Below are 27,446 nucleotides of genomic sequence, written 5' to 3'. Positions count from 1 at the left end.
TAAGAGTTCTCGAAGACGCACACATTTTTTTTTGGACTCTGGTCAGATTTGAATTACACAAAGAGTACCTATTATAATCGTAGAAGGAAGTTCCTATCAACAATCATCGTTGGTTCATAATTTGGCTCACTTATCATGCGGTTTGCTAAGTTTTCCTTCACCGATTGTATAAAAATAACACGGAGTTTTGATTTAATATGACCTTTTTGAAAAAATTCATGAAATTCAAATATCATGTATTTTGTTATCCTGAGTTTCATAAAAAAACAGGGACAGGGTTAGAAAAGGAGGTGAATATTTGGGATATCGATTATGTAATTTATCAGTAGGAGTTTCAAACCCTGCAGAATATTTTCGATAGATCAACTCAAATCAACAAAACAATTGTCATAAATGATCGTACATCGATTTGGTTTTACAGTAGTTCTTCCACAGGTTCTATTAGATAAGAAGCTCACCTCTTGAATAGAAGAATCTTGGATCTGTATTTCACTCAATGGAATCACTTGTTGCTTTATTCAAAGCGAACTGACAGTAGGCTTTTCACCAGATAGATCAACGTCAATAGACAGCACTGGAGGCAGAACTGGGTACGTTGATTTCAGCCGAAGAATTTAATATAAACATTCGGAAACACTAAGCAAATATGATAAATCTGGGTAAATCGTATTTGAGCATGTAATAACATTCGTCTGATAAGAAAAGGAAGCACGCATATGACGTCAGAGAATCCCGTGAATTAGGAAAAGTATCAGTTTGTCAGCTCGACATGGTAGAATTGACGTGAGCGAAGAAGAGAAATTTAAACACTACTGGTTCTTGATGAGGATACTCCGATTGGTACTGAATATCCCCCAGGGGCGGATTCGAATAAGTGGGAAAAAAACGTTATTTGCCATACGGATACTATTCCAATGACTCAGAAGAGTATCAACATTTTTCTGAACCTTAGATAAACGGAACTGTCAACTTGTTATTGTCCAAATGTTGGAAGCGCGTTTTATCTATTCAAGGCAATGGGATAACGAATATATACATTTTAGAATTGAGTAGAACTTTATTCATTGGAAATGCAGATTGATAGGAGGTTCAACGATAACATGCCCTCAATTTTTTAACATTTATTTGAATAAATCTACACTTCAATAAACTGCCAGGAAAGTTTGTCTCGTCTTATCTGTTTCTACTGTGTTCAGTCGAACTTTTCCTCATTAATTAGGAAGCAAAGTAGCAAATTACTTCTGGTCAATTCATTCAGTTTCTTGAGCTCACTGAGAAATTCACCGAACGAGAAGATTGTTTCGATTAGGGTAAAAACACGTAATACCCCCCTGTCCAAAGTGAGGGATGATCTACCTGTGGAAGATACGTTGTCAGGTGAATAGAAATATCTTTACCTGACACCATATTCGTACGTGGTTTTTCAATTACTTGCCAGTCCCTTTTGTGCTTTTATCCTTGTGACAAATGTGCACAAACTGAATAGCTATTCTGATCCCACATTTGGCTCATTTCAAGGGAAGTCTTTGAGAAGGTTCAGGTGGAGTCTTAGAATTAGGAATCTTGATTTTATAGCCATTGGAGAATATATACGAATAAGTAGCTAGTGTCAATGCCATTTATGATTATATGTGGCATATATGCTGACCACTATAATTCGTTACTTTTTATGACAGTGCCATCTGTTTGCTACTCTTGATTATTTTTTGGGACAATGAGGCAACGACTTAATTACAGTATTCGATAGGGTATTGAAATCAGAGACATAGAATTAATCTCCTTGTCAAAACTCAAGCAGTTGAAGGAGTAGCAGCTTCACAAAAAAAGAATGAGTTGTTTACAGATGTGAATTTATGAGATCACCAATTTAGCTGATTATGGAATAATCATTGACCTTACTCAACCCTTATCGCTTTCGAAGAGCACAAGCATTGGGAGAGTGTGAAAACTGTCAGTTAACTACAGGAGTTTACTCCTACGGTGTCCCATTTCTGCATCAATATTTATCAAAGCCGATGAGTTATGTCACAATTGATATCATGTATTCAAATAAACGTCGAATAAGATTATATTTCACGTGATATTACGAATACCAATGCATTTTCACGTGTGATATGAAACTGACCAGAAAGTTTAGAGATTTGCTGCTCTATAGGGTATATGTAACTTAATACACTTTTCAAAAAGTCATAATCAATTAGGATTATCTTTTAAATACATTATTGAATAATTTAAGGGCGGGGGAGTCAGCCCTTGATACCATGTGTTAATATAAACATCAGGAAGGAATAAGATTACACCTCACGTGTTCCCTACGCCTAAATCCTATTTCATTTTCACGAACAATAACCGTTATCACGATAAAATTTCGAACAAGCACGCGATGGAAACAATTACATCAAATACTAACTCGCAAACAAACGCCACGTTCGGTTTCCTATGCGGTTTGATTTTTAATGAAATTAGACTGCCTCCGTGTTTTCTGGTTATCGATTCGGAAGTAATGAAGAAATTGCTATTTTCCAGGGGAATATCACGACCTCTGGGGGAAATCAGAGGCCCGCAACATCCCTAACATGATTTTCTGGCTGATATCCATATTATCTTCAAGCACGGGAAAAGGATTTTTCACGGGACGGAAAATTTTACTCGTCCGCTTCGATAATTTCTGCTGCTAAATTAAAAATTCTCCGCATAGTCCACATGTCCCAATAACGCTCGAAAAAGTCGAAACTTTCGGATACCGGACATCGGAACTGTCTCTCATCGCAACTACCAGATATTATTGAACTACCGGTTATCTGAATAAAAATAGAGTTGAATAAAACAAAGTATGTCGCTCTCGAAGGACCGAATTACTTTTTTTGGGATAGATTCACTGCTAAGAGGTGTGGGTTTTCATTATTCCATTTCGCTCTGTCTTCGTCTGAAAAATTTCAATTTCCAGTTATTTCCTGAATTCATTCCCGAATAAACAATGGAAAAGCTGTCATAATCCCCCGCTTTCGTCTCATTTTCCATGAATTAGTTTAATCCAAGAATCAACAACCCGAAAACGAAATACTTGACAAGTCTGTGTGAACCGATCTCATGTAGTATATTTGCATTGGAAAGATTGAGAGCATCGTTTCAATTGAAACGAGAATTTTTTCCACAACAAAGAAACAAATCTCAATATTTGCCTAGGCCAACACCATTAAAACGTGATAGGAAACTTTGTAATACCTAAATCCCTCACATTGTATTGTTGTTTAGGGGGACAGATAGCATATCCTCCCATTTGTTTGAGTTTGGAACATCTTTGTTAAATCTGCGCCAAAGTGGTGGGAAGTGGACCTATTGTTTATCAAAAATACAAAAAAATGACTTGATTCAGCAGACTGGGGATGTGTACCTTCATTATTTGACTGGGATCAGCGAAATTTTGACCGATATCAATTTTTTCTTGAGGAGAGGGAAATTGCGAAGGTCAATTGAAGAGGAGCTTCAATACCATTGTTAAAAGGGTGTGTTTCCCTCTCCACATGTTATGTACTATACGAATTAGTATCATTTTCGATCCTGAAAAAAACGCATGTCAACTGTAACCTTCCATGATATTTTACATGAATTTCGTTGCAGCTTTCCCTATTTGCATAAACAATGAATCACATCAGATGTCACATGACTTTCATCTCTTAAACCTCAACAAACGTACCTGACATTCAAGGTTTAACGAATCCTTATTTATCAACAAACACAATAACACCGAAATCTGAACGATGACGACATGTTAACGTCAGAACACCTTACAGGCATTCTACTTGCTCCATTTCTAATGTGAAATCCTGTCCTTATCAGCTTTTCAGTTTCCTGATGTCTACGACACAGCTCTATCGCCTACTTATATCCTTCCTAGAAAAGCGATCAGTTCGATTCAGTTTAATAACCAGTTAATTACACTAATTATTGTAGAAATTGAGGCTTTCTCATCATGGAGCGGTTAGGTCATCAGCTGAGCAGACATCCTGATTTGTGTATGGATTCTTGGAATCGAGAGATGTTAGGATTAAAATGACTGCAGGCGGATCTTAGCAAGGTCGATACGGATCCTATGGAAGGATATCTATCCATCTACAGATGGATGGAGCTTCGGGGGTTATTACTAGAAGAGTTGCTCTTTCAGAATATGTTTCATTTTTAGATCTACGATGATTTTTCTGGGAAGTACGCGTGTCAAAAGTTGACCTCCGAAAAATTCCAAAAAAGATTGTCGCACAGAGCTCGATGCAATTTCGAGATTTATCACTGGACAAGTTGCTTCTTCGGAATATGTATCACTTCAAGATATACAATGATTTTTCAGAGAGATACCTTCGACAAATTCCAAGAAAGATGAGATCACGTAAAAACTAAAAATCAAAAAATTAAACAATAATCAGAACATTCAATTTGACGAGTATATTTTCGTATGGTCATTCATTATTTTCGTTAGAATTCATTCCTGATTAACTCAAGGACCACAGATACTTGCGGAATATTAATTACCGGTTTCATCATGAATATGTTAAATGTTAAACTTCAGAGAGGATAACTTGGCGGAGCAAATTAAAGAATAGTTCAATTTACTGAGCTTTATCTAATGAATTCACAATGAAGTGAATATAAAGATACTACAACATTCTTCTTGTACCCGTCTTTCATCAAAAACCTTTCACACAAAGAATCCTTCAAAATTTTACCCGAAGGATATAAATATAATATCAGGTTATCTCAGTTCCTTTTGTTGTTCATCTGGTGGTAAATATATACTAGCTCCAACAGTTATTTGGTGTTTTATAAAAATATAGTTATAAGAATAAATACCTTTCGTTGAACTCTGGCGTTAACACATCTTTTATGACTTCCTTTATGAGAAATTCAATAGTAAACAACTCCTGTAGCATTAGTGAAACACGTAAACTGTATAGATTCACGAACAGTTGGATCGACGAACTTATTTACTACGCACAAAATTTCAGACTGTCCTGAACCTCTTAACCCATAATCATATCCCACTAAATGATCGGGATAGATGTTTTTGCGAATCAGCTGGTGTTTCAACGCAATCCTGGCAGCATTTCAAGATCGTCGTTCGAGTCAGACCTATATATTGACCTCTGGTACGAAACAATAGCTTTTGTTCTTCCGTTGGGTTTTCCAGCAAGACACTTTATCGATCGATTTGTTACAGTGATTGGGAGAAAACATTGTAAATTGGGATTCGGTCGGTAAGGATTTTCCGATAGGAGATTCTTGTCTATGTCGAGGCTGTTTGAAACATCCGGATGTTGTGATTTTTTAAAAATGACTTAATTATTAATGTTCGAGATCAATTACGAAAAAAATATGGTAGTATTCATGAAAATCTGACGAGGAATTTGCTTGAATTTCAATTAAGTAGTTAGTAGTGTAGATCAAAATCAGAGAGCGATGAATTGGCGTAAACTGAGGCGTTCTAAGGCCCCATGAATGCTCTGGAACATATACGGAAACCCACCCTCTATACGTTCATCTCCGCGTTATTTCGTAGCTTCCTCCCACCCAATCCGAAAGCTCGAAAAATCTGATAAATGAAAGAGATTTGCAACGTCACATCAATTTTTCACCCGAATGGACAGTAATTCGTTAAACTTGTTTTATCTGCGACGAGATCCCCAGATAGTTTTCCGTCCTTTAATCAGAAGGCCCAGCCTTCAAGTTCGCACTATGTCTGAACTTTCACCATTAATATGTTTTATCAAAAACATTCCTCCTATCGTTCGCCCAGAGCCGCGAATGACATTCGGCGGATTTCACAATTCGAAGGATCCGCGCATCGTTTTTCTCCCGGAAATGAGGAAAACTGTCTCCGTTCTTTCCCCCGTGATATACGGCGGGGTAAATGTTCATTTGTAGTGTTCCATTTGGCGGTAAGCTCGCACTCTTATGGAAATTTGGTTTTGTGAATTATGGCGAGATTTTTTCAGCTCGGGACACTCTAAAACTCCATCTAATTGGTCAATTTCTCGGAAATGGGGTTTGTTATCGATCCAAGCGATTTTGTCGTCGTTTCTTTTCGCTTCTGGTTCATATCTGAAGGATATCCTGAAGACGTTATACATATTCTGAAAGAGCAACTCTTCTAGTCACAGATCTGACAATTTCATCCATTTCGGCACGACCTTGTGGTCTTGAGGAAGTTTTAACTGAACCCTATTTTTTGGGAATTTTTCGAAGGTCAACTTGCTAGTGTTTTATCTTCCAGGAAAATTATCGTAGATCTGAACGTGACACATATTCTGAAAGAGCAACTCTTCTAGTATTAAATCAGAGAATTTCATTCATCTAGGTGTAACCGTTCGGTCTTGAGGAAGTTTTAACTGAACCCAACTTTTTGGGAATTTTTCGAACGTCATCTTTAGAGTGATTTATCTTCCAGGAAAATTATCGTAGATCTGAACGTGATACATATTCTGGAAGAGCAACTCTTCTAGTGATAAATCTGAGAATTTCATCCATTTCGGCACAACCGTTCGGTCTTGAGAAAGTTTTAACTGAACCCTATTTTTGGGGATTTTTCGAAGGTCAACTTGAAAGTAATTTATCTTCCAGGAAAATTATCCTGGATGTAAACGTGATAGAGATTTTAGAAGACCAACTCTTCTAGTAAAAAATCTAAGAATTTCATCCATTTCGGCATAACCGTTCGATCTTGAGGAAGCTTTAACTGAACCCAACTTTTTGGGAATTTTTCGAAGGTCAACTTGCGATTAATTTATCTTCCAGGAAAATTATCGTAGATCTCAACGCAATACATATTCTGAGAAAGCAACTCTTCTAGTATTATATCTGAGAATTTCATTCATCTCGGCATAACCGTTCGATCTTGAGGAAGTTTCAACTGAACCCAACTTTTTGGGAATTTTTCGAAGATCTTTAGAGTGTGGCAACATCAGGAATGAGCAGAAAAACATTTTTTCCCTCAAGATACAACAAAACTTTCATTGAAAAACGTATATCGGATACATGTTCATCAAAATTCTCTCGAACCCTTAAAGAAATCTCAAAACAAGTGTGAAGGTATTGACCCACCATTCACCCTAAACGTAAAAGATTGGGTTTGAATATGCATCTTCCTCGATTCCCTTCACTCCAGATAACAAATTGGATCTTCCAGAAATACCGCTGTAATTTAAAGGGTTCGAACCCATTACTCTAACCTGACGAAAGTTGTTTATTGTTGCTTTTGTGAGCTGCTATTCTATATATCAGGGGATATGAGAAAAAGGGATAATTCTATCGACATATATCACATCCTAACGCCGATGCCGAATGGAAAAAGTTCTCGAATGTTTCGTTTCGAATTTCAACTGACTTGCGTTGAACCAAGTGAAGTTTATGCTTTTTTCTTATCTCTAACAATTTTTACTTTCCTTATCTACGTTCGAATTAGTGTCGGTGATATCATTAGAAACCTATAATTCTGTGAAAGATGTTGCTGGTCACTAATTTGAGATATTTATTTGTTACTAATTATGGAAAATGTTGTAGGTAACGAACTACAAAATGAATGTCATAGACTCCACATCGTTGGACTGTCTTTGATTCACTTATATTATTCAAAGTTAGAAAAAAATTATAATATATGCTTAAAAGTGCATTTTGGCGCATCCTCACCAACGAAAGAAATGCTGGTTGTGAATTCTGGTGTAGAAAATTTCCCTTTTGAAAGGAAAAACAATTTTTGAATGTTCGCATTGGTTCAGTATCGATCACATTTGATTGTTGAAATTTGCAGAAAAATAATCATGAATTTCCTTCACATTAGAGTTATGAATTAGATTATGAAGAAAATATAACATCTAGGAATATCCAATTTGAATCATGAGGGCCTTGAAAATTTCAAGTTAATGAAAGATCTGAAGAATGAACGTTTCTTGTCAAACTGATCCTGACCTGAGTCTCAGGCACAAACATGCAAGGCTTCACCTCGCTTTTGACAAGAGATTGTGATTCCAAACAAACGTCTTTATCAAAAACGACTACAATAACAAGTGATAATGACGATACAGATGAATGAAGGAAACTGGGTCACTGTATTTTCAAAATATGTACATTCAATTATGTTTAATTGAATATTGAACAATTCTTGAGACTCGACCAATGAATATGTAGTTCGATTCGAAGTCTTTAACATAGTCATATGTATTTTAGCCTATGTATTTCACCCTGTATTTATTCCATTAATCGGGTTTTCATCTTGTATGACGCAGTATTTCAGCTCATTTTTCCCAGATTTATGCTGATATGAAACATTTATTTACGAGTCTACAAATACATACAGCGATATTTCTGGGAATATGAAAGTTCCATTGTTCAAGTTGTGTATTAGTCAGAGAAAGCAAAATTATGGGTGTACTAATAATATTCAGATTTCCAATGATGGTAATCTCGTAGTAACAATGATTTATTAACTACCCATTTGGTTTTGAACGCTTTAGTAAACCTTTTATCTGGATATTATCTTTGAGTAGGTATGTAAGGAACTTAAACTTTCCATTTTCATGAAAAATTATCAAAGGATCTATTTCTTCTGAGTTATGCGCAAAATGGTGTACGCATTGCTGTAAAGTAAAATTGTGGTATTGTTTTTTGTATACCTGACATTAATTTCTGGTTCTTAAAAAGTCAGGGAAAACGATTATACCAATTTTTCCATTTCGTAACGTGATAGTTTTCCCTGTCATTGTTTGTAGCGAATTGTTGCATCGAGCAGTAAATTTCTAAACTATTTTTTCAGAATTTTTCGAGCACAAAGTCCATCGAACACACAAATAAGATTCGGGAAGGAAGTCCCAAAACAATTTTCAAGGAACCCGTTGATGCTAGCCAAGATTCGATTAAAACCTCACAGTTAAATATACATTCGAGCTGATAGGAAATGTCAGAGAACGAACGTATTGTTGGCCAGTTCAGGTTATTTTCGTGAACATGGGTCTGACAACGAAAATTGAAAGGTATCGAATTATACGAGAGAATTAGGAAAATGAAAAATTCGCATTCCTGGTATTACTAACGAGAAACCAGAAAATTATATAGCAGTATAAAATTTTCAGGAGATAAATCGACTTTCGTGCATGATTTTATTAGTGACATAGTTCTATATCCGTTTATACATAATATTTGTATGTGAATTCAGCATTCATTATTGAAATAAACTGCGTCATTACAAGGATTTCCATTGGATAGGTTAGTTATCCAGAAATTAAATTTAATGACAATCAATAAATACGAAAATAGACATGAAATGAATCATTATTTTATTCCTTCTAAATATAAACAAAGAATTGCTGCCTCCTGTTTATGGATATGCTCTTTTAGCTTCACATTTGAAAAAACTGTCTTCAAATATCAGTATCAGTCGAAAAAAAATTGGTGCAACCTAAGCATAGATGTTTGCCATTTTTATTCAGCTACTTCTTGATTCAGAAGACCCTGAGGCCAAAAAACCTGGCGTCCACGTTTGTAAACAACAACATAACGCAACAATAACAAGATATCTATAACAAACCTTGCCTATTTTCAAAAATCACAACCTTTTCCTTTCTTATTCTCGTCGAATATTTTCATTGAACCTCGAAACTTTGCGTCACCATTTCAGTGCACAAGGAAATTGCTGTAAGATCAATGAATGATGTCACTCGGAGTTCGTTTAACTTTGGTGGACAGTCAATGGAACAATCCAGAAATGTGTAGGTCAAGTTTTAGGTTACAATCACAACGTCGATTTTCCGTAACTAGCAGCTATGAGCTGTCTTGAAACACTACTAAATAATCCCACCTGCGGACGGACACAAGAATATTCTTCTTCAGAAGCGAATCCGAAGCAGATTAGTAGGGATACACGACTTATTAGTCGACCGGTTAGGTCAGTGAAGATCTGGAGGATCCAAAGGATCTTCGTGATCTTAGACGCGTTAGACGACTAGACGTATTATTTTCAACCTAACGACTGTATGATCAACAACATATGAGAATTGTCCGTAGAAGGCTTGTTGATTGAATATGAAAAATATTGTATTCTCGAGTAATACTATTAGTTTTCTAGGTGGTAACTTATACATTTTAACCTCTGCTTCATAGTTTGACACAATATACTAATGTGAACGACCAAAAATTATGACCCAATCGAAAATAGCCATTATTTTTTCGAGAAATCTTAAGAATAAGTTCGAAATAAATAAAAATCGATTACGAGATGGGTTATGGGGGGTTTTTTCCCAGTGAAAATATTTCTATCCTACATTTGCGATAACATGAGCCCGCCCGGTTCATTTTCATCCGATAATATTGCGGCAAACGCGTGTCAAAGCCCTGCATCATATTTTTGCAAAGTTGAAACGACTATATCGGTGCCTTTTAATATATGCGAATAAATATATAGGGTTATCGGATAGAGGCAAACAGCAAAAGGGTGGTAAATGAAAAACTATAAATATCAAACTAACGCGGCTTTCAGGACTCTGCATCAGAATTATTTGCGCTTTATGGGTCAACCTGTTTTCCTACTGAAAATGAAAAATTGTGCTTTCATGTTGGAGGTTCACGGTTTCGAGAAACAAGGAATAAATTATCCGCCCCCTTCATGATATGAATTGATACGTTTCTGCAAAATTTCCGTTGAAAATCAAGATATACATTATTCGACTACAATTGTATCGATTTTAACGATAAATTCTATGGCTACTATGAGAAATACCTCATCCAACCCTGAATGTAGGTATCTTACAACCATTTCCATGTCTTCTTGTCTACTTCTTCATTCAACCACTGCCTACCAGCCACTTTTTTGATGTCGTTCACACATGGAAAACCCTACAACCCCTACAGGGGATCATTTCGAAAATATTTTCATCTGAACAGAAGGAATCAGCTTTAGATTTCATATTTCTTCCTTTCAGCTCTCTCTCCTAGCTCTCGTTTTGAATCTAAGCTTTAGGATAACTGAACATTTTAAATATGTTTACAGACACTTCTATTGAAAGTATTCATAATTCTTCTGTCATTATCATTGAGAATAGCGAAAATTAGGCCTTTTCACTTTCAAGAGAAATCATTATATGGGAACATCAGTAACAGTCACTTGTTCTCACGTTTAAATTGGCATAACTGCAATTCCTGCCGTTTGCGAAGACCTGGTCTGCAGCATCAGCAACACACATTTTATCACACCGAACGTGGGACTTGTCAACACAAAAATACCTTCCGCACCTTCATCAAATCGCGAACAACAACTTATGAACAATCGATCTGGACTGATTCAGCAAGGTACTAACTTATAAGTAAAACATAAACAAATTACGAGCACCGTGAAATAATGACCGTTTCCTGAATTTTTACAGCAGAAAATAACGAACCAATTCTGCCTCGAAATTGATTACTTTTAATTTCATTCATTGTTTTCGGTTTCGAACGTTTTCTCGTGGTAGAGAATGGGACGATTAAACGTCATTTTGTTTACTTTTCTGGGAATGGACAATAAAAAATTATGCCAATCTTGAGTTATACTCTGATATTGTTCGATGGGTTCTGAGAATTTCGCATAGAGGTCATGAAACTAACGTGTTAAAGCCATCTGAATCATGGAAATAATGGAAATATATTTTTTGATGGTTAAATGTTTTCATTCGACAAAAAAAATTGGAAGCATTACCTTCATTCATCGATAAGACAGCTCTATATGACTCTCTGAGGAAGATTTTGGTAGAATCCATTCGCTTGCTTTGGATCTGAATATCTGAATCAAACCAATATCGATCTTCATGAAATAGGCTTCAGCAAAATCTTGTAGCAGTTGCATGTAACTTGATGAATGGCCCTGCGATAATATGGGTTTTGAACTTATGAGTAGGTATATTTCTCTTTCCATCATTCTCAATCATATGAATTTTAGACGTAAGTATTAATATCTTCTTCAATTAAGACAACAAAATTGCAGCAATGTCACTTCATCATGAAATTACTGGTTGCTAAAATCCTTGAAATTGCATTCGTATGTTTCGTGTTCCCATGTCAAAAATAACTCTTCAAGAGGCTATCCCAATACACGTTTCTAAATTTAAATGGACGTTGACTTGAATAGATTTTTATTCGTTTGATCAAAACCGATTTTTCATCGGGTCAGCATATCTTATAATTCCAAAAATTTGTGTGGGTATTTGTAATTGTTTATATTCCCTCTACAAATATCGTGAGGACCTAAATACTTACCCATCTAGGAGCCACCACGTCCTTCAACTTAGGCTTTTTGCCAATTCCGGTTGTGACACATACTTATCCATTTTCGTCTTCAAAACACCAAATTTTCCATGACCCAAACCTTCATTATAGATTCAATAAACAAATACTTTATTCGGCTGTCCATATGTCTTCGCCTAAACGAGATTCTTCTAATAGTCCTGTCACGGTGTTTGTCCAAATCAATCATCACTAATTATCATAGTGTCGATGGTAAATAATTCAAGAAATCACTCGGTATTTCGACGGACACTGTATCGGCATTATTGATAGTGTTTGCTAGGGCCATTACATCAATTCATTAAGTTGATGGATATTTCTGTCATGTCCATTATAAATATTTCAAAAGAAGTTGTTAATGTGTTTGTTGGTTATATTGAATAAATTTTTGATGTTTCTCACATGTATATCTCCGAATATCCAATTGGAATGCTTATTTGGAAGTTTGTTTTTCTAATTGACAACTATTTAGATTATTTAAGGATTGATTTTGAATGTTAATGAAAATAACGAGATTCACTGATAATTTTGGTTAATCATTGCCACCTTCAAATATGTGCATATTCAGTTATGACATTCTAAAACTTTTAACTGTTTCTGAATTCCTGTATTTCACATTATTTTCAGCGATTATGTTGTTGGAATAAATTGATATCAAATGGGTTATAAGTGCTCTCAACTAGAATTATTGTGGAGGTTGACATTGATTCCATATGAATTCAGCAATACATTTCACAGTCTGTATGACTAGATTTCATTTATTTCTTGTCATTCTTTCCAATTATAGAAATATTATCTTCAATTTTCATGCTTATGTCTAGCCAGAATTCAAATGCTATTCTTCACAATTATTGTCAGAATTTCAGGGATGAATCAGAATTTCAAAGTACCTCAACAAGGCTTGGGAAAATATGGAATACTTATCGTAATCGGTATAAAATGAAATAAAAATTTTCCATCCAATCTACCTTTATTCTAGCAGGAACCTTATTCGTTGATTTTTTACATTTTTTACCGAATAAACTCTGAATTGAAGTAGATTTACAATTCGAAAATTATTGCCCCAATTTTTCGCATCCACCATTCTGCAATTTCAAGTACTCTTGATAAGAATGGATACTCGCTATTGAAGAAAATAATAGGTAATAAAGACACCGATCGTTTATTTTCAGTGACAAATATTTGTGAATAATCTATATCGAAATTCAACACAAATATTGATGATGGAAACCAATTTACCTAGCTAATAACCAACAATTAATAGATATATATTATATATATTGATGTTGACCTATAAATGATTTAAGGTAAATTCAAGAATGCATTTTTCAGACTGTTTTATGAATTCGTTCCGTGTAATTTTGGACCGGACTATACTATGTTGTTTGTCTTCCTCGTATGAAGATTTCAACGGCAATAAAATTCAATTCATTTTCCCTTCGTTTAACAGAGATACATACTCCTTTTTATTGCGATATTAAAATGTCCTGACCCTCCTCGAATGAAAGCCAAGTGAATGGCGTATTGTACGAATGAAAAATATATGAAACATAAATTAAAACATCCTTTTTATCGAGTCAAACAGGTTGAGCAAGACGAGAGCTCATTTTCGCAGTCCTATATGGGTTATTTGTTTTTTTCACCCTGTTCTACCCATTCGCACGAGAATGCATATTCATGAATTGAAGAATTTTAATATACCACCCTTATCAGTTCGACTACAACGTTGTTCTTGCGTGGCTGGAGATGCGGACACAAGGGAGGGAAAAATTAAATTAAATTCTCAATTCTGGAACGTTTAATTTGAAACGTGTTTTTATTAAATCTTACCAGTTTATTCAAATGGAATACTTGTTACGCTTTGAAATTCGGACGGAGAAGCGAAACTGGGAGAAATATAGTTAATTGGTTCCGTTAGCAAAGATTAATTTCATTTTGTGATATGCCCATGAAAAAACTATTCAACGAAGTTCTTCATTCCGAAAAATATCTTGGCCACATTCATTTTACCTATTGTTAACTTGATCATATCACGCAGTAGCTATGTTGCTCGTGTTTTTCATTTGATACTACATTCCTCGGCATCAGAAGTTGAAAGCTCAGAAGAAATATTTTCTATTTGGATTTTTTCAAAACAGAAATCTGGGAATTGTTTGTTGACAATTATGGATATTTTAAGTTGTTGCACATTGTTTTACTGATGTTGAGCTCCACATAAGAGCAAACAACAAAGGAGAGTGTGTCGATTTTGACAAACCAAAAATATTCAGTCCCATAGTCGATTTTTTCAAGAAGTAGGAGTAACAGAAAAAAAGCGATTGCAGTTTCGTAATCTACTCCATCATTAACGAAATACCCGACATTCATTGAAATCAAAGTAAAAAAATTTTTTTTTGTGATTTTTTGAAAATCCCAACAAAATTTTTTTTTCCTTGGTTTCGATGAAAGTCTGTTTTCTCATTAATTCGATGGCGTAGATTACGATGCTGCAATTGGTTTTTCCCTAGCTATCCTAGTTTGGGAAGAAATCGACTAAAACCGGAAAAATCCAGAAAAATAGGTCAACTTTGGAAAGCTGTAGCTAATAGGAAAATGATTTTTGATACATGCTGGTTTTTTTGGTTATAGATTGATTCTTTGAAAATACACAGAGCCATTCTTCATGACTCTATCGCGAAAACTCTAAATTTTATGATTTTTTTCGCGAAGGTCCAATTTTCCGGATTTTCCGGAGCCGATATCTCGGAAAATAAATTTTTTTAAAATTTTCTGACAGCAGGATCGTAATCTACGCCGTTGAATTAGTCTAAAAACAAATTCTCATATGAATAGGAGAAATTTCATATTTTGACAAAATTTCGATTTTTCGAGAAAAAATTTTTTTCTTCGATTTGGATGAAACTTGTTTTTTTGAGTAAATCAAAGGCGTAGATCAAGACGCTGCAATCCGTTCTTCTCTAGCACTCGTAATTTAGAAAAAAATCACCTATAACCGGAAGGAAAATTAGACCTTCGCGGAAAAATTCATAAAATCTATAATTTTCGCGACAGGAGCATGAAAGATAGCTCTTTTGATTCACAAAGAACCAATCTATAACCAAAAAAATCATCAATTTTTCTGAGAACTACAGCTTTTCGAAGTTGACCTATTTTTGCGGAAGATAGTGATAGCTAGCTTATCTTAGTCCACACATCCCATCTTTTCGTACATTTTCAGGACGATTGAGGATCCGAAACTGCAATTACAAACGTTAAATCGCCGAATTCAGCAACTCCAGCAATACAGCTTCCAAATACCACGGAGACAAAAGATATTCGGTTCTCCGCCATTCTTCACCGCTCATATAACTTCGTAAAACTTGGCAAACGAGTAAATATTCGGAGGGCCCATACAAAGGCCTCTCGGAATCTGTCATCTCTCGGTCTCAGACAACGGCCTAGTCATCTCTTGGGGGTTCCAACTGTAGAAGAAATACATTGCAGGGCCCCTTCAGGACAATGATTTTATTTACACTGCAGATGATACACAAGTAGGTGGGTTTTATATCGGGACATTACGATGGCATATTCATCTCTGCGTTCATGGACTATGCGATACAGAACAATGGGGTAGATAGGAATGAAGTATTTATGCTCTCTTTTAGAGCACCATATCGTTATCGTGGTATTTATATTCTTTGTGTGCCTGAGCTATCTTCTGAATTGCGTATTTGAATAACTTCGTGAAATATTCTCAAACTTTCAGAACTTACTTTTGGATTCCCATATGATTATGAAGAAGAATCTTAATTTTGTTCATTTCTCCACTCTGTTGTCTGCACAGTGTTACTTACTCGCAGGAAAGTTAACCGTATGTAGACACTTCACATCAGTACCTATACAACGTTTTTCATTTCCCACAATTTTATCAGTGTAGTTTGGGACGATCATTATCCAGCGGCTTGCTAGCTTCTTCAGTGATGCGTCAATTCATCTTCCAACCAACTGGACGATTCATGGGCTAACTGCATTGACCTAGAACCGGAGCATCTTCCCTATATAAGACCTAATTCGGTAAATATATCGTGAAAGGGGTCTGCAAGTAATTTATTGTTGCCCTAGTAGGCCAGGCCGAGGAGGTTTTGCAGCACCAAATTATCTGACCGCGAAATGCCTATTAATCAATATCCTATACGCCACAAATCAATCAAGCAGCGTAATAGAATGGAGTTGATTAACTCGAGTCGACCTTCCGTCGGGTCTACTTGGAGGCTTTCAAAGAAGCAATCAATTTTCATTGATTAATTATTCAGAGCGGGCCTGTGCCATTCTTTTCGTTGATTTTGGAGGGATTCAGTGTGGTTTTTATGTTATTGGGATCGTATGTTCTTCTCGAAAAGAAGTGTTGCAGTTCGCACAGATTTTTTCAAACCATTTTTGGAGAATATGAAGAAATTTATTCAGGAAGAGGAGTAATTCCAAAAATAATGAAAAGAAGCTGATGCTTGAAGTGACATGATTTAATCTGTTTCTTGGACTCTAATCTCAAGCATCAGTTCGTGTGTTATAATCTTCAGGAAATTCAGACTGAGAGCACATTGTGTTCTCTCCAGAATAAATTTTATGATGTTCAAAATATTGCTATCTCTGGTACCAGATGAGGGCCAAAAGAACAATTTTTGTTTCTCAGAAGATACATCCTTCCAAGAGGATATGGAATGGATAACATTAAATGCTCAATCTGATAGGATAGAATGCAAACATGTTCCTCTAAATTGCGGTGATAAAACCATCTTGATCGTTTGAGGATAATGTGAGTCGTCCAGTTGAAGTGAGTTGTAAAACATTCCCTTACACCCATTCAGGATAACCCGATCAGGGTGGAAAGTGAATAACAAAACTATCGAATCAATGTTTTCCCTTGGGAGACGTTGTTCGATTCGAAACGAGGTCTGGATTCTATCCGTTTTTTACCAGTTGCTGTCGTCGCTCAAGCATTGGAAAGCTGAAGGAATTATCACACTTCGGAAATAATGGAGCATCTTATGCATTTGTCCCTGTTTAGTGAATTTGAATACCTCAGAAACAAGTTTGCAATTTGAATATGGAATATTGACTATGGACCCTCCTGTGACTGAAGAGACCCAACCGTAACCTACAGATCCTTCCACACTCTGGGTATGGATAGTCACCAACCAGATCTGGCCGCCGCTGTATTCTTCTCGAGTCTCCACTATAACTGTGGATCAAAGACCTCCACTGCGATCTGTCTAACGCTAGTTGTTCCCAGTTATGATTGGCATTAACTGATTTTAGGGATTGATGCAGTATATCCTTCAACCGCTTATACTGGCCTCCTGGTTTCCGAGCTCCTCTGTGAATTCGCCATACAGAGCTATTTTGGGGAGTCTTGTGCCTTTCATCCTCAGAATGTGGTCGCTCCATCTGAGTCGGGCCCTCGTTACTTGAGTCTCAATTGTTGTACAACTCGTGCGCTGCAAGACTTCTGCATTTGCAACTTTGTGGAACCATTTGATGTGCATTATTTGTCTTAGATGACGTTGTTACGTTTGCTGAAGCTCTTTGATGTATCGCCTGTAGGGCATCCAGCTTTCGCTTCCTTAAAGAAGCGTTGGTAGGACCACTGCTTTGTGAACAGCTGTCTTGGTCTTCAGATTGAGGTTGTAATTTTGAAACACTCTGTCCTTCAGCTCCAGAATGCCCGTGATGCCGAATTAATATGGTTGTGTTTCCGTGTCCAGGTCAGTCCTAGTATTTATGAAGCTTTCCAAGTATTTGAACTGCTCAACTCGTTTTAGGGGGTGTAGGGTGAGAAGCTTGGCTCTACATGAGATCTGATAACTTTTTGAGAGTAAGCTAGAGGCGTTTATGGTTATATTAGTAGCAAAGAGAACCAAGAGTTCTCGAGCATAATTGAAACTCGTCAACCCCATTAATACACATTCAGAAAGACCTAAATAGAGCTTTTCCAACATCTCGCTCTGTTCCTCGAGCAACCTGTAGATGCCAGGTCGTATTTTTCAATTCCCAGTTTGTCACCCCCCAAGGAACATATTTCCCAGAATAGCCGAGGCATTCTCACTGCATGTGAGCGATATTATTTGCCATTCAGATTAAATGAAGTGGCAGTTATTATTGATGCAAATGCGGTTAGAATATTCGGGTGTGCCTCTGAGCAGCTGGCTTTCGAAATTTCCATAAACAACGCGTGACACATTGGCAAACACTGACGCGCAACTTCCATATTCATTTATTATATTCCTCATTTAGTTTCCATCGAATTTTCTCGGTTCAGAAGTGGAAACGTAATTACGAAAGTTGCCCAAACTGTGTGCGAAAATGTTGATTCTATTCGGTGCGGCGACAATTAAAATTCATGTGGCGTTGCCCGTTTATTACTGGGAAATTCTTCAGGCAGCCAGTGTCGATCACTTCCCGGTTAATTTTTACGGCTTCGTGCATTTTCGGCATTTTCTAAGGCTAAAAATGAACCGTGGAACTTTTGGATGGCGTGGGCGTTGCCTACATTGCTTTAAGCACCTTCTCTTTTTACCCATCTAACTTCCGTCACAAACTTCTAAAGCGAAATAGTTCACTAGAGCCCCCCTTGTGTAAACATCCTTCTTCCCATAAGTTACATACCCATTTCCCTCAAGATTGACCTAATAGTATCTTTCGGGACCTAACTTCAGCAGGTTTCCCCTTCCTCCCATACCACTCTTCAGCCATCAACTATTGAACGTTCCAAACTCCCACCCGTATTATAACCCAACCCAAACAGTTTGAATATATTACTAACAAACTATCGCCCGTGAATTATTACGGAATTATGATAGGTGCTGTCCGGAAACTCATTAAAATAGAACAAACACAATACTAAACACCTGAGCTTTCAAAGAGAAGTTGTGTGTTCGTTAGCTGAACTGAATGTTTATTCAAACGGCGGAATGGAAATTGGGTTGGCTAGATTCGATTTATATCCTTTCCTGTGGCATCAATTCAGTTCGAGTTTGGGGGTTTTCATTTGATTTATCTGCAGCTTCTATTCAGTTTTATCATATTTGGATTCAGCGTTGACCTCGGGCAGAAAAGGTAAACCCTAATATATTCGGCTGTCATTGGTCTTGAATTATAAACTGCTCGTCAAAGTTGAGGATGTCGAATTTCTGCCTTCCTTTCAGAAAAATCCAATTTCCTTTTGAAATATGTACAGAGTGCTGCATAGTCGATTGACGAGTGTGAATCAGTAGGAAATATAGTTTTTGTATTCAAGTTGGTGGCCGTCAGCAGCGATACACTGATGTTTAAAGACTTTATCTTCAAGGCAGCTTCAAAGAAGCGTCTTCCCCCAGTGGGACCAGACGCCCTGGGAGCATCTGTCCCAAAACAGCAAATGAAATTCGAGCTGTGTGGGCTGTAGCCCGATCCTGCTGGAACCAAATATCACCCAGATCGTGTTCTTCATCCATTTTTCCAGTTCAGGCTGTAGGAAGGTTTCCAACATCGAAACGCTGGTTACTGTGACGGTGACATTCTTCTCCTCGGAAAACCAAGGGTCTATCACTTCGAATTGAGAAAAAAGACACCAAATGGCAGAGTTCCGATGAATTCTCGCCCAAATCATGTTGCCGACTAGAAACCACAGACCCTAAGGAAGATAAACAGCCCTTCCATACCGAACTGCTGACTGCTACCTTGGAATTATCCAAAATGTTTAAAAAAGTTGGAAACCTCTGGCGAATGTTGACTTTCAAGTCTTCCTTGAGGTCTGCCACCTCAAATTAATCCAATTCACTCCTGTGAGACGCTGGAGAAATGCCCCTACACACAATTTGCACCTTGTTTTCCCAGGGATAACCATCAACCCCTAGCCACCGACCCCACTTCCCAATGTTAAATATTCCGCCATGGAGTCCGACCGCGGCGCTGATCTGAGCTGGCTTCCAGGGATATAATCGAATATTCAGGATATCTGGCGCCCGAATTCACGTCGTAATGATAGATTCTGGGACATAAGTCGCCCGGACTTGACGTTCTGACCCTTCCTCCTAGGCCGGACGTGTTCCAGTCCGGGAGGTCGGACGGGGTGTTGAAGACCCGAAATCGATCCATCAAACTTTCCGAAAGGGATGGATGGCACTACATGTGTTCCGTCCCAAACTATTCGGAACTTGGTGTGAGGGTGGATCGACCATGGATGAAAGGGAGAGGGAGGAACATGAAACCGATCCTTTTTAAATGGCTCCAGAGCTGGAAATTATGAAGTGAGCTTCGGTTAAAGATTGGATTAACAACACCGGCAGATTGTTGAAATGGGAAATGCGTGTCGAACAAATGCTAACTTTCGGACAATTAATAATTCGATTGAAACTTTTCGTGTGAACATTCATACATTAATATACGATCGATTTATAGTTACCTTCTAGGAATAATTGAGGGAGATCAGGTTAGGTTAGGTTGTATTGGATTAGGTTAGGTTCAGGTAGTTTAGATTGGGTTTGGTCTAGGTTAGACTAGGTTGGAATGAGTTAGGTTGGGCTGAGTTAGATTATGTCTGGTAAGGTTCAGTTAGACGGAGATCAGGTTAGGTTAGGTTGCATTGGATTAGGTTAGGTTCAGTTAGGTTAGATTGGGTTTAGTCTAGGTTATACTAGGTTGGAATAAGTCAGGTTAGGCTAGGTTAGACTATGTCTGGTAAGGTTTAGTTAGAGGGAGTTCAGGTAAGGTTAGGTTGTATTGGAATAGGTTAGGTTCAGTTAGTTTAGATTGGGTTTGGCCTAGGTTTGACTAGGCTGGAATGAGTTAGGTTGGGATAGGTTAGATTATGCTGGGTAAGGTTTAGTTTGACGGAGATCCGGTTAGGTTGTATTGGAATAGGTTAGGTTTAGTTAGTTTTGAGTGGGTTTGGTATAGGGTTAGACTAGGTTAAAATAAGTCAGGTTAGGCTAGGTTAGATTATTTCTGGTAATGTTGAGTTAGATTATGTGGGTTTGGTGATTAGATGAGGTGAGATGAGGAAAGGCTAGATTTGATGGCCTATCAGTATCGAGCTCAATAGGATCAATGGTGGCCAAGATCAAGGATGATCATCATATAGATATTATCGATAATGATTTTAAGGGTTGAATGATTATCGAGCATCATAGATGGTGTCTAAATTCCTAGAGTTTGTCTATTTTTTTTTCTGGTTGAATTCATGCTCTGGCTCGTAACCACTACATTAGTAAAATGATGGTGAGTTTATGCAGAATAAACTAATATCTATTACCAAGCTCATATGTGCAGATAGCAATCACGTCCACGTCATCTGCTAATCAGATTGGTCTCTGCAAAAAGTTACCATTAAATTGGTCCTTTGATATTAGTAACTCTGCATAAACTCACCATTACTATCATCTACCTTGAATGTATAGGTAGTAGAGTTCAATACTTACCTTCTCATCCACTTGACAGATGAAAATTAGCTTCCTCCGAATTCAGTTGTTTGGATAAGCAACGAAAAAAATACTCAGTTCTGTGTGAATTTCCACCTTCCTGTTCAGAGACTAATTTAATTAATTACGTCCATATTTCGTCAAATGATCGCTGATCTGTCAGTATCCGAAGTGCCAACATTCTTCCCACAAACTGTCCGGATTCCTCTGACACAATTCTATCCGAGAGAAAAACACCTTTCACGAAGTTTCCGAGGTGGCGGTAGATACAAGAACATACAAGTTTACCGATAACTGCCCAGACAGCGGCTAAATTGGTTTGGGAGGAAGAAACATTTTTTTTTGGTGAAGGAAACACCATCGGACGTTTTGATGGATATGACGCAGTGAGAGAGGAGAGAAGGCGCTTTCCGATACGAAAACAATCATCAGGATTTCCTGGAGGATGGATCGTTTGTTTTTTATTCATTAGCGTTTTTGATTTTTTGTATGGGATTTGTTAATCTGGCAACTTGCAACAAATAATGATATGATTTCGAGTCGGATGTAAACTGAAGAACATTTTTCAACCTTCTGATCTTCAAAGCTCTTACGGAATTTATATAAGGCTTGTCCCGAATGGAACAGATCACAGATTCCTATAATTTTATGACAAAACATTCTGTGAACCAATGATTAACTTGGACTTGTTAGATATGATTAAGGTGAACAAAATAGGTCTAAGTTGGATAGGTCCTAAAATCAATATTTTTCCTTTTAGTGAAAAATTTAATTCCTAACATCTGAATTGAAGAGAAGCAGTCTTTAGTGACTCTTTAAATAATCTTGTGGAGTAGAAGTTCTTAGGTAGGTAGAATATAAACAAAAGTGAGAAATTTTTGGTGTATTTCTCACTAGAAATTTGTACTGCACTAGGTTAGTTCCATATTTCAATTGGACATGCTTATGAATAGGCCAAAATCGAAATATTTTTGGGGATTATCACAAAGCTTGCTCATTATCGATCGCATGTGTGGAATTTTTCCTTGATTGCTACACATACTTGCGATGGTGTTGAAAGTTATCTTTATCTTTGGTTTAAATTTTCCATGAACCGATAGGTTCATCGACGACTCCAGGGATAATGAAACGCCAGATAAATTCATATTGTTTAATTAATCATATTATCTTAATAGTTATATAACTTCATTATTAGTTACGGGAACGTACACACATAAATATGGGACAGTAATAGTTTCAATTGTAATTTTTTTAATCGTAACAATAAATTAGCCTATAGATGTAACAAGATAGGAGCTATTTGAGGGAGCGACTGCGGGCTCAGGCATTCGCCCCCTCAAAAAAGCGGGGCCACTTGGGGGGGGTGCGGTCGGCCGTTTGGATTTTGGGGGTTTGTCCACACGGCGGACCGGCTAGCAGACAATAGCACCATAGTTTCGTTGCAAGAGTTAAACGGGAAAATGTGGGCCCCACTGCTCTTGGAAGACCTCCCCTGAAAACTATTCGCGCAAAGTGGCAGAATCATCTCCCCTGTTTTTTTTTTAAATTGTTTTTAAGTGAAGATGAAAGGTTAGATGTCACAATCTGCTGTCTTCAGGGGTATTGATGCATTGGTGTCTAATCTCTAATAACTAGCAATTTCCTCTGTCTGTACGCACCTTTTCTGATTCTCTCATAATATATAAAATTGGTTGGTTAGATTTTACGATATGGCAGATGGAAAATGATCAGTGAGTTTCCGTATAATCTCAGAGAAGTCTCTCGAAACTCGCAGCTTCACGTAAATCCAGAGGTTCACACTTCACCTAAGGAATAAGTATAGAAATTTTGTTCTCAATTCGAAACAAGTCCGAAAATATTCACCTCTCTATTGTAATTTTTCATCCCACAAGTAAGAATTTTGAGCTTGGTTCAGAACAATGAGTTTGATCAGAAAATATCGTTCTCTATAGAAGGCTATAAAGGTACTCTCTGTTCATTTTCCAACGGTCATCAACTGAAATAGCTAACGATTTTATACAAAAATTCAAAATCTCTCTAATATGTACAGTAGTAGACATCGAAGATTTATTTATTTTAAAACACACAATATTGGTTTATATATCATATTATTCGGATAAAATTACTTATAGTTTAAATTTCAGAATGAAAGCGTTATTTTATCACAGTGGTAGTCATTGCTCCATGTCAATTATTACATTAGAAAAAATATCCATGACAAGTCTAATTTCTTGTACTGAATAAACCATTTTCAACACTTATTATGTACATTCGAAAATATCTACTCAAATAGAAATCATTCAAGACATAATCCACTTTGTATTCTATCGATCACTCCTACTAACGAAAATACCACAAATTTCAATTATGTATATAGGGTGATTCGAAACGAAAACTGGAAATGAACTTTCCTTAAACAAATTCACGAGACAGAAAAGTTAAAAGTGGTGATATTGGCAGCAACTGGTATTCTAAAAAAGCCTACTCCTTAAATAAACCACGAATATCTCGAAAACGGTTCAGAATTATGATATTGAGCAAGAAATGGACACACCTAGCGTCCTCTACAAGATAGTTTGAAACTATCTGATGATTTTTCACCTGAAGAAAGCCCTGTCAATGTCAGTTCATCCGGATTTTCGTTTCGTTTTAAATCATCCTGTGAAATGAAAAAAAACCGTATCTGGAATGTATATCTGAACGCGTATTTTTTCAAATAGCTGTCGTGAAAAACGCTCATTTTTCCCTTGATTAAAATTCCCTGTACCTTTTGGAATTGTTTTTCTTATCAATTGAAGATCTGCCGAAGTGGTTTAAGTGTTGGACGACAGTATTTATCAGGATAAGAACTATGATGAATATATTATAAATGCTGGAGAGAACTACGTGAAAGGATTCTCGTGAAACTGAATAATTCATATCACGTATCTGACTCACTCGAAAAGAGGAAGGAAATGCTGAAAAATAATTTATTATGACTGCTCTCTATATATGGAAGTAATTCTCTAGTGGATATGGAGAGAAAAACAATTTCTTGAGTAAGGAGGGTGACAGTATTTCATTTTTATTTTCGCTAATTTCGAGATTTATTTCACTCCTCGTGAAAACATTGTTATTGTTATTTCTAGTGAAATATTTTGTTTGAGATTTTTAGAACTAAAACTGTGCGAAGTCAGAATTCGTGAAAGAATTCAATATTTATATCAGAAGTGTCATAATTCGATTCTAACCAACTTTTTCATTTTCCTGAAACCCTGGCTTCATCGAATTTAAGTTTCGCTGAATAATATCCGAACTAGCACAAGAAATTAGACATGCGAAATTCTCATGTATGTATGAAGTAATGAGAAAATCCAAACAATATCAAAAATTCGGATATGCTCCATATCCGAAAATTCTAGTACTTCATCAGCTACATATACCTATAAGGAAATCGATAAACTTTCAACTCTTCTCAGTATTTACAATGAATTCAAAAAATTCAGAAAGGCAGCATTCATAATAGAATAGAGGAAAATACTTGGTCACTGATTTATTGTTCATGAGTTTACTCTTAAAACTTATCGGTATTCGAATCGGAAAAGATTAAAAGGATAAAGAATTTTGAACATATTCGGTGCATAAGAACCTTTTTACAATATGTAACACGTTTTTCAATTATATAAATAAGATATGCCTTTTCCTCTATGACACACTAAGTGTTTCTCCTACAGATTTTCGAAAATAAATTATTCAAGGAATCTAACCTATGATTTCAAACGTTCAACGTACTAATTCGACTAGTTTATTTATATATTTGAATTAGTTTAAATTTTAGGTCGAATGTTATTGGAATATGAGATTTTCGTGGAAATTTACAGTGAAGAATGAAGTTTGAAAAACCGAGGTGGACAATGAGGACTCCTAATTATATCACATTTTGTCCAGGGATAATATTGTCTTGATCAAATATTCGTTCGGGAGAGAAGTAGGTTGAGCAGAAATATTTGCGTTTATCATTGGTTCTTTTGAAAATTGAAACAATTTTCTCATCAATATGAGCTGAAATAACTTCTTTTAAGTACAGTGTGTTTGACCTGAGCGAGTCTCTTCTAGTTGTATAATAATATACATAATTACTTTCTAAGACCACTTTCAATAGATTTGCCGAAAGCATATTTCGATAGCTTGTAACAAATAGTATTATATTGAAGGTTCACTCTCACGTTTGTGCAATGAGTTAGTCCAAGAATTCAGTGACCTACTGCTGATATTAAACTACAATAGTACCCATTTACTCTTCAAATGAGTATTCCTGGGGCGGTGTTATGAAATGACCAATTGAATGATGAGAAATATTATTTCCATTCACCATTCTTTTTGGACCATGTCAGCTGACACTGACTCTATAGCTGTGTGGAGTGAATAGAGACAGAAAGCAGACTTAATAAGGGGTAACTTACCTCGTCCCTTGATTTTAAAATTGAAGATGACTAGTTCACACATAATATGAGTTGAAAAGTCATTTGTCAAATTGTTGAAAGAGTTTTTATGATCACGGAATTGATATGAATAACAGAATGGCTGATATTGCAATGAACCATTAGATTTTCAGGATTTATAGTCACGTACTCACAGATTTTGAGTGAAGTTGATTCAGGATAAGAAGACTCTATTTATCTAGTATTTGGATTGTCAAAATTGATCTTAGTCGACGTATTTTCTCGCTTATAATTCTTTCTGCTACTCTAATCTCCAACATATGCAATATTATTCGAAATTTGATTATGTACTTCTCGAATTAGGAATGTAGAATAGGGAGTCTGCATTGCCCACAAAATTTCCTATCTAAAACTAACCGAAAGTGAGTGGACTCAAGATTGTCTTAGAAAAACTAACGTCTGTACAACATGCTTGGTGCACCGCGGTACTGCGCAGTCCGTATCCTACGACTGACGCACTCATAGCAGCACACGTAGGCTAAACATCACTTGAACAGAATCCTTCGAAACGCCCTTCGGAAATCCTTGTTGAAGATGGTGTAGATGACCGGATTCAAGGCCGAGTTCATGTAACCCAGCCAGAACGCCGTCAAGAAAGCTATGTTCGGTATGTCGTAGGCTAACCTCAATATGTACATGATGAAGAAGGGCAGCCAGCAGGCGATGAAGGAGCCCATTATGAGCCCCAGGATCAGCGTGGCCCTCTTCTCCTTCTTCCTCGCCAGCCTCCGCTTCTCCCTCTCCGGATCGCGAGGTTTTTGCACTTTTGGCACTACCTGTTCCACTATCATCTCCTCACTGTGGTTCTTTAGCTTCTTACCCTCCGATCTGCGGTTTTTGGGGGTCCTACGGCCGAATATCGGCTTGCACAGTCTCAGTTTGAGGGGTTTCACTACAGTACACCTCGCAACCACGCCCGAATCGGAGCTGCTCGGATCGAACTCACTCACCATGTCCGTATCGATGCCCATGGAGTGTTGTCGAGTCCTAGCAATTGCTGCTGCTTGTTGCTGCAGTTCGCCGTTGACTGATAAGGTCGATCCGCTCAGCTGACACTGCGAGAGTGAACTACGGACCACTTGGGCGGATGGAAATACCTGGAAATTGATTCTATAAATAGCTGTAACCCTAAATTATACTGACTAAACCTAAAGGACACTTGGGCAATATGACGTTGCAATTTGAAGCTCTTAATCAGTCTAAGCTGGCTGCAAGAAGGTTACTTGCATTTCCT

The 27,446-nt window shown here is 36.9% G+C and overlaps 2 protein-coding genes across 9 annotated transcripts in view; both read right to left on the bottom strand.

Annotated features, from left to right (window-relative positions):
- The window catches only part of LOC123313263 (sodium-coupled monocarboxylate transporter 1), a 35,873-nt gene extending 24,578 nt beyond the window's left edge, over positions 1-11,295 (bottom strand). Inside the window, exon 1 of one of the 7 annotated variants that reach the window (XM_044898066.1) lies at positions 11,154-11,295. In XM_044898066.1, the coding sequence (XP_044754001.1) occupies positions 11,154-11,222 (69 nt within the window). In that variant the 5' untranslated portion in view covers positions 11,223-11,295. Of the gene's footprint in view, positions 1-458; positions 893-3,697; positions 3,719-4,845; positions 5,058-9,571; positions 9,978-11,153 lie in introns of those variants that run through there. The other 6 variants (XM_044898067.1, XM_044898070.1, XM_044898071.1 and 3 more) reach the window with 6 other exon arrangements.
- Positions 11,296-26,107: 14,812 nt separating this feature from the next.
- LOC123313507 (alpha-2C adrenergic receptor) overlaps positions 26,108-27,446 on the bottom strand; it is a 128,450-nt gene continuing 127,111 nt past the window's right edge. Inside the window, exons 4-5 of one of the 2 annotated variants that reach the window (XR_006537745.1) lie at positions 26,610-27,309; positions 26,108-26,564 (exon numbers count right to left, since the gene is read on the bottom strand). Coding sequence is in view for 1 of the 2 variants with exons in the window: in XM_044898421.1 (XP_044754356.1) it covers positions 26,698-27,309 (612 nt within the window). In the remaining variant the exon portion in view is untranslated. Of the gene's footprint in view, positions 27,310-27,446 lie in introns of both variants that reach the window. The other variant, XM_044898421.1, reaches the window with a different exon arrangement.

This window comes from Coccinella septempunctata, chromosome 5 (assembly GCF_907165205.1).
Source record: "Coccinella septempunctata chromosome 5, icCocSept1.1, whole genome shotgun sequence".
Classification (NCBI taxonomy): domain Eukaryota; kingdom Metazoa; phylum Arthropoda; class Insecta; order Coleoptera; family Coccinellidae; genus Coccinella; species Coccinella septempunctata.
The sequence above is the reverse complement of the archived record's forward strand: the minus strand, read 5'-3'. Positions and strand labels throughout refer to the sequence as shown.